The sequence below is a fragment of the Panthera uncia genome (assembly GCF_023721935.1).
Source record: "Panthera uncia isolate 11264 chromosome B2 unlocalized genomic scaffold, Puncia_PCG_1.0 HiC_scaffold_24, whole genome shotgun sequence".
NCBI lineage: Eukaryota > Metazoa > Chordata > Mammalia > Carnivora > Felidae > Panthera > Panthera uncia.
In genome coordinates this window covers 73,793,662-73,808,238 of record NW_026057580.1, presented here as the reverse complement: position 1 = coordinate 73,808,238, position 14,577 = coordinate 73,793,662, and the positions used below count along the sequence as shown (strand labels likewise).

Sequence of the window (14,577 nt, the reverse complement as noted above, 5' to 3'; positions counted from 1 at the left end):
CAGTGTATGAGGCTGCATGCTTCCCTAACTTCCCCGCCTCTCTCTTCCCATGAGTCGCTGGCCTCTTCTCCATCACTGGAACTGTCTCAAACTACTGCCACTCCTCCTCTGCTCTTCTCATTACCTGTCCCTCAGGTCCTGCCTGGTAAGTCACCTTTTCTGACTTTTTTGGACAGGCCTTCCCTGGTCAGCCCCTCTAAAGTGCCCTCCTGGTTTACTCAGCAAGCAGGCATTTCCTGTTGTTTTTTTTTTTTTCAGGCACATTCGTCATGACAGGTAACATGGCCTATGATCATCCCATGCATTTATTCACCTGCTAAGTAGCAGTGTTTGTTTATGCATTTCTGTCAGGGGGGAAGAAGACTTGGTATCACTTGTATACCCCTGGTTGTATTTAACACAGAATTTTGCACCTGATTGTCAGCCAACAGGTACTTACGAAGTACCTGAATGAACAAATCTTAAATAAGGAAGAAACAAAATGTTAACTCACCGAGCGTCCAGAAAGGTCTTTGACTTGGTAAATGGGAGAAGAAACCAGGCTTCAATGCATTTGTAATCACAATGTCAAAAAGATCTGTAAAATCATTCCTAAAAAGCAACAATATTTTTCATAATTTTAAGAAATTAGAAAAAGCCCATATAAAATAGAACTTCATCTTTACCTATCAGACCACAGAATCATTTCTTACCTTTTGATTAACTTTTGCATGCTTTCTATATATTTTATATACAGAAATAGGAAGTGGTTGAGCAAAACTTTTCCTGACGACACCTTGAAGCATAAATGTAAGGGGAAAAATGCGTATTAACTCGTTAACTCTGGGTGCGAAGCTGGCTTTCTCATGATGGTAATAGTTACAGTGAGTGAATTCAATGGCTTCTAACAACAAAAATATTCATGAGCTGTATCTTCAAATGTGGGCCCTGAACTCTGTCTCGATTTATTAGTAGGAAAAGGTATTGATAATTTTGTGTGTTACATGGGTCCTACAGAAAGCTAGCATGATCAAGTCAGGTGATATCTTTTAGAGTGTTCACATATGAAGAAGGCATCTTCTTTTGAAAATCAGTGTGCTCTTATAATGTGGTAATTTTTAGATAACAACAATAATTGTTTTTTGGCCTGTATTTAATACTACATTAAGGATCATTTGGGATGGCAAAGGGTAGATGGGATTCATTATAGCAATGGGGAAGACAGTAACTACAAATCTAAACTATGCTAAAGAGACCATAAGATAGGAAGAAAAACTTTGGTTATCTATGCTAATGACAAAGAAGGTAAGAGTGCTTATTCTGAAGCATGGTCCCACTATCAGGACAGCAAATAGTCTCACAGTCTGAGAGGCACTGGGCAAGGCATCCAGGATTTCCACCTTAATTCACTTCAAGGACCCCAGGTTTATGTATTATTAAAAAGCAGAAAATCTACTGGCAGATCTAAGTATATCACAGACCCATCTAAGCTCCCATGTGCTGAGGAACATGGACACCAGGAGGCTAAACAAGTCAGCCAGAGGTCAGTTGTGAGGGTTAAACTTGCTTCATACTCCCAGCAATTCCGTATTTGCTGAAATCCTAGGAAACGTTAGGGAGATCTAGTAGCCCATTTTAGAATCTGGCTCTGAGCATGGATATTCCCTGGTATTGCTCACAAGAATGACAGAAGTATTAAGACTTCCTGAAACTTATCAACTACTCTCATACTTCACCTGTGTTACGCTTATTTAAACTCCCCTCTCACACCTATGAGATACGATTGTCCCATTTTTAAGATGACGAAATCGAGGATGAGAGGTGCAAGAACATACCTCAGGTCTCAGAGCAAGTTGCAAGGTAGGCCTTGAACCCATATGTGTCTTAAGTCTGTGCATTTGTACTGCCTCGATTTTCAAGGATGTCAGGCCCATCGCCGGCTGTGCAAAATGGTGAAGTACACGGCTCCCCACTCAAATGGCTAGAGGTGCTGTACTCCAGGTCTGTATGTACCTGGGAGTGAAACCTACAACTCCATGTCCCTCAACAGTCATCCAAAGCTGAGAAACCAAATTCATGGAGCACTGCTTGAAGGACGTGTCGTTTATCAACCTTTCAGAACATCTAAAGCCCAGACCACCGGTGGGCTTTTAGCATCCTGGCCCCCGTAACACTGCTTTGCTAAACTGTACCTGGGTGGTGTTGCTGTCGACAGATGTTGAGGGATGTTACGAGAAACAACTACGTCTCTCAGCATTGTCTAATATAAGGATACGGTCATGGTTGAGCACTTTTAAAACAGCATTAGCCTAATTTGTTATCCAGTATTGTAGAAGACCATGAAAATGGAATGACTCATTACTTACCCAAGAATATATTCACAGAGAAGTCGACAGTAATCACTGTGAGAACTTGTAATTAACAACAGAATTTTCCCAGCATTCTTTAGCTGTCGAAGCCACTTTTTCACAGATTCAGGACAAGTGTGTAAATATCTGCCTGGATCTCTCTTTATCTCTGGAAAATATATTCCACAGTTTTCTGAAAAATAAAAATGTCAAAGAGATTTTTCTTTAAAAAAATTGAGAGGAGGGGCCAACGTGGCAGAGAAGTAGGGGGTTCCGAAGTTCCCTTGTCTCTCCAACAAAGCAGTGTTGAAGCCAAAGGACTTTGAACTCCAAAAGTCCAGGAGACAGACACAGATTCACTTCTAAAAAAATTGTTTGACTCTGTATATTCTTCAAACAAGTTCATCTCTCTCAAAGCTATAGATAAAAAGAGAAAAACTTGATTCAAACATAGCAATGATGCCATTGCTAACTGCTTCTTAAGAATACTTCCTGTTCTGGGGAGTCTGGGTGGCTCAGTCGGTTAAGCATCCGACTTCAGCTCAGGTCATGATCTTGCGGTTTGTGAGTTTGAGCCCTGCATCTGGCTCTGTGCTGACAGCTGGGAGCCTGGAACCTGCTTTGGTTTCTGTGTCTCCCTCTCTCTCTACCCCTCTCCTGCTCGTGCTTGGTCTCTCAAAAATAAATAAACATTAAAAAAAAAGAGAATATTTCCTATTCTTTACTTAAGGACATGACGAATGAAAATGTCAACTGAGAATGTTGGATATTTGATAAGAACTGATAAACTATTGAAATAGATAACAGAGGTGCCTGGGTGGCTCAATCGGTTAAGTGACTGACTGTTGATTTCACCTCAGGTCATGACCTCATAGTTCTCAAGATTGAGCCCCGAGTCAGGCTCTGAGCTGACAGCATGGAACTTGCTTGGGATCCTCTCTTTCCCTCCCTCTCTCTGCCCCTCCCCCACTTGTGCACTCTCTCTCAAAATAAATAAATAAAAACTTAAAAAAATAGATAACATAAAAAAGAATATAATCAGCAGGGTTTTTTAATTTCTTGAAAAAATGTTTATTTTCGAGAGAGAAAGAGAAAACATTCTCATGTGGGTGCAAGTGAGCAAATGGGGGAGGAGCAGAGAGAGAGGGGAACAGAGGATCTGAAACAGACTCTGCACTGACAGCAGAGAGCCCGATTTGGGGCTTGAACTCACGAATCATGAGAACATGACCTGAGCCGAAGTAGGACATTTAACCCACTGAGCCACCCAGGCGCCCCTAATCAGCAGTTTTGAGTCCGGAAAGAACCTTACTGCATTTGGAATGTCAATTAATAAATATTCTTTTAATCATTCAACAAATATTTGCTGAATACAAACAACAAATAAGTATTCAGATAATGCCCCAGAAAGGCATCTTTGGCATGAAGCCAGTGAGAGGGGAGCTGGGTTCTTCAGAGTCACAATTGTGTTGCAGATGGAATTCAGACTAGAAAGCCAGTCTAGTACAGCCTGTGAGAGGTGCTGAGATGTCAAATGGAAAAACCAGCTAGAAAAGGTCAGAAGGCACTGCAACTGACAGCAAAAGGACCTCAATCACTGAGCAGGGCCAGCAGGCACTGACCCTTTGAGTCTTTAGGGAGTCCAAGGGGTCAGTCTGAGCTCTGGGACAGATGGTGCCAGTATCTCCAGAAGTTCTGGTCAGACCCACCCACAATGCTTGTCAGGGTGCCTTGAGAGTGGTGCATACTTAGCAGACACTTGTAGGTTTGCCTGAAATGCTACTAGATTCATAAAGTACTTCAGAGATATTGTTCTGTGAGGGGTAGCATTAATAAACAGAAAAAGAGAACCCAACTTCTTTAACTACTAAGAAAAGGACACAAGCATAAACAAAACCACAGGAGAAAGAGCTTGTAACGAATGATAAACTCTGCCATGGATGTGGGCTATACCTTTAATTCTGTACAGTCTCACGCACTTAAAATAACAGATAATCAAAGTTATTATTTCAAGAATAGCAGGAGGAAGAAGAGTCTCTAAGCAAAAAGCCAAAATGAAACAAAGACCAGAAATGGTAGCAAACACTGTTGTCTGCCTGCCCAAATCCCACCGCTTCTCCTTGGCTGGAGACACTGCTTTTCTATGAGGCTGCACCCTCTTCTGAGGGGCTGGGTGCTCAGGGAGGTCATGGGTCTCTATCAGTTGAACCTGTCTTGGTGATTCCTTCCGCCTGCAGTGCAGTGAATTGTTTAGGAAGCGCTGGAGACCCGTGCCTGGTCAGTGGGACCTGAGAACTCTGAGACTCTCTGGAATCTTGAATACACCACCGAGAAGACACCTACATACGAGTATACGTCCCCTCTTCTACTCTGTGCTTTGCTAGGCTTGCACATTCCACCTAGAAGGGCAGCAGCTCTCCTCAACACAAAGCTCACGTCTGACATAACCAGGATGGCCAAGTGGAAATCTGAAAGGAACCGGGGTTCCTGATGACATCATCAGGTCTCTTGATTAAGACACTGAATGAACTAACCATTGCTGAAGGTACCAGCCAAACTGGGGACTTCCAGTCACATGACTCAATTTAACAACCGCTTAAATATCAAGTATATCTCTTATTTGTAGCCTACAGTCCCTCTACTTAGAAAATGATATACTGCAAGAATTAATCACAACCAGACCAAAAAATAACAACCCCCACCCCCTCCCATGTTACAATATGAGAATAATATACAGACATAAAGAGACCCAGAACAAAAACAAAGTTCACACTCTTCTTGTGTTTTGCCATACAGGAACACTATGTAAATCTCTCTGATCTCTTAATATTGTACAAACTATGTAATGACCCTTAAATAAAAGTCTACAGAGAAGAGAAGGTAGTAGTAAGAAAGGGCTAATTTAAGGCAGAAAAAATTAATAAAATGAAATAGCTAAGAATTTGTTTGGCGAATGATTATCGAAGTAAAGGGCAGAGGCAGTGTCTCTCTCAGAATTTCCCAGAAAAACAAAGCTTCTATAGCAATAGAACTATTACGGGATGGAAAACAAAAGGTATGTGTATATAATGCTGAAAACATTTACATACTTAAGCATCTATATTCAGAAACGACAGCTGAGGGGCTCCTGGGTGGCTCAGTCGGTTAAGTGGCAGACTTCAGCTCAGTTCATGATATCGTAGTTTGTGGGTTTGAGCCCCGCATCAGGCTCTGAGCTGACAGCTCCAAGCCTGGAGCTTCGGATTCTGTGTCCCCCTCTCTCTCTACCCCTCCTCTGTTCACTCTCTCTCTCAAAAATAAATAAACATTAAGAAAAAAGAAAGAAAGAAACGACAGCTAAGAAAAAAGGCTATTTTTTCCTTAGCTATATGTGCTCAGTGCCATCTAGTGATCAAAATATGAATTACTGCTACAAAACTATTCCATTTCCAAATGAATAACAAAATAAAGCACGCACATTTAAATACTGTATTTGAAAATTCTTGCCTAAATTAGTTTCATTAGTTTTCTTTAGAGTTAATCCAAAAGAGTCCAAACATAATACTTTAGTTGGAGAAAATGACTCTCTGTGGCAATAATATGGGTGTCCTCATTTTGTTCACAAGACAGATTAAGGTGAACTAAAAAAGGTAAGTCCTGTAAAACAGTTGCCCAATAGTAGACTATGGGTCACCATTATTATAAACAATCACTGGCTGCTGTTGGGGAATATACAGGTATTTCCGTAACCTCAAATCGTTAAAGGAACAGGAGATATAACTACACAATACACATCCATCTTCTTTAAATTTTATTTTTATTGCAATCTAGCTGACATATAAGCATTGTGTAAGTTTAAGATGTACAATGTGTTGGTTTTCTGTATTTCTATATTGCAATATGATTACTACCTTAGCGTTTGCTAGTACCTCTATCATGTCACATAATTATCTTTTCTTTTTTGTGGTGGGAACAATTAAGATCCAGTCTCTTAGCAATTTTGGAGTTTCTAATATAGTACTGTTGTCTATAATACGCACTCATATTTTTATTGAACTAAATCAAGGTATTAAACCAAAGGAAGTTAGGTTGAACACACTACATTGGATAATAATGGTCTATTAAATTATCTCCTTGAAGTGACTGTAACCTCCTAAGGGTAGGGAGCCCGACTTTCTGCTTAGCATGGAACAGTCATTCAATGAATGAATACTTAAATTAGTGCAGGGGCAGACCCAGGGATATTTATGTTTATTAAAAGTCAAAGTAATAATATGATTTGTAGCATATAATCTCACTGTGAATGACAAAAAATTGTCTTATTCATGTCCTGTCAAAGTCATTGTATCTAAATTACCTTCCATTTTTTTTTTACCCCTACTGAAAAAATCATGTTTTTTTTTTTTTTTAAATTTTTTTTCAACATTTTTTATTTATTTTTGGGACAGAGAGAGACAGAGCATGAACGGGGGAGGGGCAGAGAGAGAGGGAGACACAGAATCGGAAACAGGCTCCAGGCTCCGAGCCATCAGCCCAGAGCCCGACGCGGGGCTCGAACTCACGGACCGCGAGATCGTGACCTGGCCGAAGTCGGACGCCCAACCGACTGCGCCACCCAGGCGCCCCGAAAAAATCATGTTTAAATATAATTTTATCTTGATAAATTAACACTGACTGCACAAGATGGGGAATGTACACCTAAGGTAGAAGGAAAGGAATGGTCTTGTTTGTTCTCAACACACAAAGTCGCCTGTGTTTTTACTTAACTTTAAAGCAATTCTATTTCGCTGCCCCTTTATATAACTCATTTTCCTAGTCTTTGCATTCCTCTCACGTCCTTAGATATTTTCTGTATACAGATGGGATTAAAAGTACATTTTTTAAAAAGCTAGTTCTAAAGAATAAAAGTTTACTAGCCCTCTTATATTAAGAATATTGGTTAATAAAGAGTCATGAAAATAATAGCAAAGTGTTGCAACAATCTGATATGCACATAAAATGTGCTGCTTGTATCAAACATGACTGAGGATGTGGGGACCTCTTGTGGTTAAAAAAAAAAGCACAACTGGAACATTAAAAACACTTTTTTAGTTAAAAAAAAATTTTTTTTAACGTTTATTTATTTTTTGAGACAGAGAGAGACAGAGCATGAACGGGGGAGGGTCAGAGAGAAAGGGAGACACAGAATCCGAAACAGGCTCCAGGCTCTGAGCTGTCAGCACAGAGCCTGACGCGGGGCTCGAACTCACGGACTGTGAGATCATGACCTGAGCCGAAGTCGGACGCTTAACCGACCAAGCCACCCAGGCGCCCCAACACTTTTTTAGTTTAACAGACAATTGTGCCACATCACTATTTCTATTATCATGGAATAAGGAAGCATTTTTCTTGTTAACTGTGTCACTACTGTTCGTGTGATTGTGGCTGGAGTTTTCAAAGCTCTTGGCCAAGGGGATTAGAGATGCTGGGATGCCAACACCTCCGCCATCAGCCGCCACTTAAGGTCTGTTGCTCCCACTGCAGAGCATGATACAGGAGAGATTAAAATGTTTACAACCTTTACAAGTTATAGAACAGCATGTTAGTGAACAGCTGAAATGTTTAGCTCTAAACTGTTCAAATGAACCTGCTGCAAGAGATGATATAATTAATTTTCTGAAATTAATTACATTTCAGAAATGTACACTACATAAATTTGGGGCCAAGAGATGCTGAAATATTTTTTGAAGGATAACAGAGATAAGCAATCTCAGACCTTGTCTGATAAAGAGAAAGCTTTTATTTATAGAGGGCAAACGATGAAACAAATTTAATACTAGGACAGACCTCCTGTTTAGGGTCCCTTTATGGTTTTTTTTCTATCTAATATATTTGTAAATAAAGAAATGCAGAATATCTAGGTTGAGTAAAGTGAAAATCTACATGCTAAATATAATGGTTGGTAAAGGACAACAAATAAGAATTGGCAAATGAAGTATATAATGTAATGAAAAATCATTTATAAAATTTATATTTAAACAGTATTTGACTTCTATCTCTGTATCGTGACCTACTTGGAAGATTCTGATTTAGTTGGTCAGGGCCGGGGTGATGACACTGGTATATATATTTTTAAGTTTATTTAGGTATTTTGAGAGAGAGAGAGAGAGAGAGAGCAAGTGGGGTAGGGGCAGAGAGAGATTCGGAGAAAGAGAATCCTCAGCAGGCTCTGTGCTGTCAGCTCAGAGCTTGATGTGGGGCTCAATTTCTTGAATTGTGAGATCATGACCTGAGCTGAAATCAAGAGACAGAAGCTTAACTGACTGAGCCACCCAGGCGCTCTGACACTGATATTTTTTTTTAAAAGCTCCCCAAGTAACTTTAATGTGCAGCTAGGATTAAGGATTATTACCCTAAGATCTAAGAACTAGGACTCTTGCTATTATTCTCTCTATATCCTGCCTTCCTCATTGTATATCATAGGCTCTCAGAGGACAGAGCTTCTTAATTTTACAGTATCTTTATAAGTTAACATACAGCCTTATACCTAATAGGCAATCAATACATATTAATTGCTGTTGATGTGTGATGTCACACATAGGCACACTGAATGAAGGACCTTGTCTGATAAAGAGAAGGTTATGCTGGAGACCAGTATGAAGAGAAGGGAAAGGATATGAGGGTTGAAAATTTATAAATAAAAAAAAAAATGCTATTTATTTTTGAGAAAGAGAGAAAGAGAGAGAGAGAGAGCGAGCAGAGGAGGGGCAGAGAGGGAAGAAGACACAGAATTGGAAGCAGGCTCCAGGTTCCCAGCTGTCAGCACAGAGCCTGACATGGGGCTCGAACCCACAAACTGTGAGATCATGACTTGAGCCCAAAGTTGGATGCTTAACCAACTAAGCCACCCCGGTGCCCCACAGGGGGTTGAACATTTAAATGCAAGAACACAGACAATGCTAAGGGAGACTGGCTTGATATGTTTGACCCAATAGAGGGGGTAGTAAATTATGCTGCTTGAATCTGTGATTCCCAAACCTGGGATCACAATGGTCTGTGTAGCACTTGCAACAAATATCCATTCCTGTGCCCCACTCCACAGATGTCTGATGGGGCTCCACAGATTCACAGCTGGCTGATTAGACATTTGCAAACCTGTAGATGGACCATTTTAATCTTAGTCTACACCAGTATCTACACCTCCATGGTGATGTCACAGCCAGATAACTTTAGTCAAAATGAACACCCACTGCCACAGCGTCTCCTCCTCTAATATTTATCTCTGCTTTATGTAGACAATCTTTTAAAAATTGACCTCGAAGAATCTTTCAATTCTTTGAGAATTTCTGTAGATAAGTGGTTCTCAAACTTTATCGTGATCAGAATCATCCAGAGAGCTTGTTAAAACACTCTTATTAGAGTTTCTGATTCAGTGTGTTTGGGTGGGGCTTGAAAATGTACATTTCTACCAATTTCCCAGGTCAGCTGATAGTGGGACCACACTTTTGAATGTTACTGCTATATTAAACCTTTATAAAACCAGATAGTTTTTTTTTTTTTAATCCTTTTTCTCCTAGAAGAAAATCCTCACTATTTGGGCTAAAAGTGCAAAATCAGAGTAAGCATGTTTGATATTACCTGATGAAAATTCTCAAACTTGTGTCTTATGTCAAAATGAATCTAAGCAAACAAGGTTTCAAGTTTGTAAAAATGATTTTTATTTCTTATAATGGAAAGATATATTCAAGGGTAAATATCTGATGGGATTTTTTTCACAGTATTAATTTTACATTCTTTTTCATTTATCTATCATGAGAGTAGTAATTTTGTAGGTAAAGCAGAAAAGCCTGTGCTTTGGAGTTAGATTGGCCTAAGTTTGAATTCCAGGTTTGCCACCTGCTATACTGGTTGTATGATTTTTGAGGAAGTCTAGAAGCACAGTTAATTTTTACTAAAGCTCATTATAATTGGAGGGGTATTTGCATGTTCTTCTGTGTGTTCACTTTATTATACATATCACATCACAGGAAAACACGTGTAGTGGACTGAATACCCAAGGAGGCTACAACAGTCTCTCCCACCTCATGTGTGTCTAGAATTGGGGTTGAACTGTTCCATTCCTTTGAATGCCGACAGGCCCTTGTATTACTTCGACCAATAGAATGGGGGCCAAGTAACACTGTGTTAGTTTCAGGAGTCGCCCTTAACTGGCCCAGGAACTTCAATTTTCTGTCTCTTGGAAGCCAGGGTCAGGTAAAAAGTGCAACCAAGCTCAGACCACCATGCTGTGAGGAGCAAGTCTGAAGAAGAGCTTAAGTGCACATGCTCTAACTGCCAGAACAATGAGTGAGCCCCCTCAGACATCCAGCCTAGTCAGGCCTTCAGATGACTGCAACCACGTGGGAGACCCCAAGTGCAAAGCACCGAACTCAGACCAGAATATCAGTGACAATAACAAAGCGTGGCTTTAAGCTACTAAGTTTTGTGGTGGTTTCTTATGGAACAATAGAAAACCAGAACAAGATACTTTGGAATAGTGTCATAATTCTAATTATCATCTCCATGCAATTCAAGATATATTAAGAAAACATTTGTTAATGCTTCTAGAAACATTTGAAATACAAGCAAACAGGCTCTAAATTGTTTTTGTTCACCTCCAAAGAATAACTCAAAGGTTCCTATTGTATACATATTTACAGAACATAAATACATGCATGGCTTATGTTAACATAAATCTTTTGAACAGTTTAAATAAAACTAAAATTAGCAAGTATTTAAGGCACATTCACATAGCACTTCTGACTTCTCACATACTTCAAATGTGAGCTACTTAGGAAACTGAGACAATAATCACCAGTTGCTGAAGTACACAGTGATTACAACAGGAAAAAAAATAAATCTTTTGGGATGTTTATCCCCCATTAACCTCAAATCAAAAAGCATTTGAGGTTGCTGCAAAAAACAGGTTGGTCTTCAAACAAACGTGCATTGTAAAGATTGTATTTTATCACAAGGGTGCACTGTTTTCTTAATTACTTTAGCTGACACACCCTCAACATCTTCAGAAATATCTTTTCTTACTAATAAAGCCAAAAGTATGCAGAACTGTGACTCATGAGGAGGAAATCAACTTCAGAACGCGCATAAAGATTACAGTCACTAAAGATGACTTATCCAATATCTGGTCTCACAGTGTATTATACAAACAGTAAAGCCCTAAGATCTAGTAAGTCTGTGCCACTTCTGTACCTAGGACACACGGAACTTTGGGAAACAGTTCTTTTAATGAGGCATTGATCTGTTTTTCACCACACGTTTCCACCCAAATCTGTACTGCATCAGATGTATCCTCTATATATTTTTGCAAAATGCCACCTGGCCAGTTACTCCAAGTTGATTAAAAAAGAAAAAAAGAAAAGGGCAACAATAATAATTTTTTAAATTAGATTTTAATTCACATCTTCTGGCAGAGTTTTACTTTTATAATAGAAAACTTGAAATTGTAGACTTGATAAAATAGAAAAGTGTTAATATCTACTTCATATAGCAAACGCAACTACATAGGATCTAAGTGTAATGCTCTACAATACTGCTTGAGGAGTAATAATGCCCTCAACCAGAATTCTTAACCCATGGTACGCACATGGCCTCCAGCGGGCGAATAAAATCCAAACACTGTTTGCAACGCTGTGCCTGTGACTATATTTGTGTGCATCTGGGGGAGCAGAGCAGGCGCTCTAGTCTACATCAGATTCCTGGGGCCAGGATCATGTGGTTCCCGAGAGGTTAAGAATCATAGATTTAGATTTCTAAGACAAGAACAGCCCAATGGAAAAAGCATTCCAATATGCCCTGTTTGTTACTGTCAAGAGAAATGTTATACAAATGTCTTAGAAAAAACGAGATTCTCTGTAGTAGGTGATAGATAATTCCTAGAGCACCCTGCACTTTTCTACATGTATAAAGTCCAAAAAACTTATATTTATTTAGGGTGGCTAAAGTATTGCTCTTGCTAATTTAATTTGTAGGTTGAAAATTACCAAATATACAACTTAAAAAATATACATAACACATAATATTGTTAAGGTTGAAACTACACTGACGTTGAAAATAAAAAATGTTTAAAGAAATTTATGATTGAAGGAGATTAATGAGATTAAATGCTTACTTTTATTAAATGATATATTCTTGGGGCACCTGGGTGGCTCAGTCGGTTAAGCGTCCAACTTTGGCTCAGGTCATGATCTCACAGTCTGTGAGTTCAAGCCTCGCGTCGGGCTCTGTTGTGCTGACAGCTCAGAGCCTGGAGCCTGTTTCAGATTCTGTGTCTCCCTCTCTCTCTGACCCTCCCCCGTTCATGCTCTGTCTTCTGTCTCAAAAATAAATAAACATCAGAAAAAAAAATTTTAAATGATATATTCTTGCTATACAAAATCCGTTATATTGGGTTTTCTACTGCCGTATAAAAAACTGCTTCAAACATAGTGGCTTAAAACAGCACTATATTATCTTATCTCATAGTTTTGAGGGTTGACAGAGTTCAGCATTCAGCTGGGTGGTTCTCACTTGGGGTGTGCCAGTCAAATGTCACTGGGTCTGGAATCACCTAAAGTTTCCTTCACTCACTGTCTGGCACCTGTCTGGAATGGCGGGAAGAGCGGGGGCTGCCGAAACATCTCTCTCCTTAGCTAGCTTGGGCTTTACCACAGCATTCCAGTCTCAGGATGGCTGGATTTCCCCCACAGCAAGTGTTCAAGACACTAAGGCAAAAGCTGCGAGGACTCTTATGACACAGCCTAAGAAGTCTAATGGTGTCATTTCTGCTGAACTTTACTGATTATATGGCGCTGGCTCATTTTTAAGGAGAAGAAAACAAGGGTGTAAATTCTGGGCAGCATAGTTCATTAGGAGCTCTCTTTCAGACCAGCTACCAAACATGCTAATATTTGGGTGTGATTTCTGCCAGGATATTTTCTATTCATATGTAACTGTATGGCAATTTTAAGCACACCACATAGAGTTTTTTACCTGTGCTTTTTGCTCGCCATCACGTTTGAGCAATTTCCTACAGCATTCTCATTCATTTCAAAACATTTTAATGGTTTTAATACCAAACTTTCTACATGGATTTATATACAATTATCTTGTCTGTAAAAATAACTGACATACTTAGAGTGCTTATTTTTGCCCAACACAATTCTAAGACCTTTACAACTATTAATGTATTTAACACTTGCGATACCAACCCTGTGAGATGGGACCTATATTATTCCCACTTTGCAGGTGAGAAAACTGAGAAAGAGAGAGGCTAAGGAACCTGTCCAAAGTCACAAAGCCAGAATGTAGCAGAGCCAGGATGTGAATGCAGCCAGTCTACTTTCAGAACTTGTGCAACAGTGCCTCTCCAGTGATATGGCATTTGGGCACTGTATAACTTTCAGGACACCAGAAATGCCCCCTTCTCCCTCTCCCTCTCCCTCTCCCTTTTTATGTGGTACCCTATTAACACAGTATCACAGTTCAAGGGTTTTGGGATTGATTGGAAATTGAGTAAGTGAGAGTTTGAGATTGGAGCAAATCAAGTTAGATTTCTCTAGAGGCAAAAAAAGTATCTACTGGCATGGATTCTAATTCTAATCACAGAATATAGAACTGGGAGGCGCCTTAGAAATCACCTACTTCCTCCCTGTCCTGTTAAAGATGAATTAGATTTTAATGAGTAAATTCTAAAGATGAGTACACACTACAGATTTGGCTCAAAACTAGTTACTGACAAATTTGGGAATGGAATAAATACAGTGCTCCAGACTAAACCTTAAGTAACCTTATCACTTACATAATGTTAAGTGTTACGTTACATAAGTTGCTTACATGTCTTGTTTTAGATCTAAATTATCTGGTGATCCGTGTCTGTGAAAGAAAAAATAACACATTCAGAAGAAGCAGAGGTCAAGTTCCTTAAAGTGATATACCGATTTTGCGGTGTAATTACTGAATAATGGGCTTTTCCTCAGAATTTCTATAGGAGTACTTTGTAGTTACTAAGCTGAAGTTATCTATGCAATTATCTAGAAACAGAGATCTTATACTGGGATAGGAAAAACAAAACAAAACAAAACAAGTGTATTACATTAAGGAAGAAATATTATTTCCCTTCCTGGAATGCACTGTCCTCCCTTTGCTGATCAGGAATGTCTGTGGCCTGTCACAAGGCCATGTTCTCTGTTTAAAAAAAAAGGAAGGGGTGCCTAGGTGGCTCAGTCAGTTGAGCATCCCACTTTGGCTCAGGTCA

At 39.5% G+C, this 14,577-nt stretch overlaps 1 protein-coding gene across 2 annotated transcripts in view; it reads right to left on the bottom strand.

Moving 5' to 3' along the window:
- The window catches only part of NT5DC1 (5'-nucleotidase domain containing 1), a 139,229-nt gene that overhangs the window by 25,056 nt on the left and 99,596 nt on the right, over window positions 1-14,577 (bottom strand). For both annotated transcript variants that reach the window (XM_049654200.1, XM_049654202.1), the window contains exons 7-8: window positions 2,346-2,520; window positions 494-591 (exon numbers count right to left, since the gene is read on the bottom strand). In XM_049654200.1, the coding sequence (XP_049510157.1) occupies window positions 494-591; window positions 2,346-2,520 (273 nt within the window). The remainder of the gene's footprint in view (window positions 1-493; window positions 592-2,345; window positions 2,521-14,577) is intronic.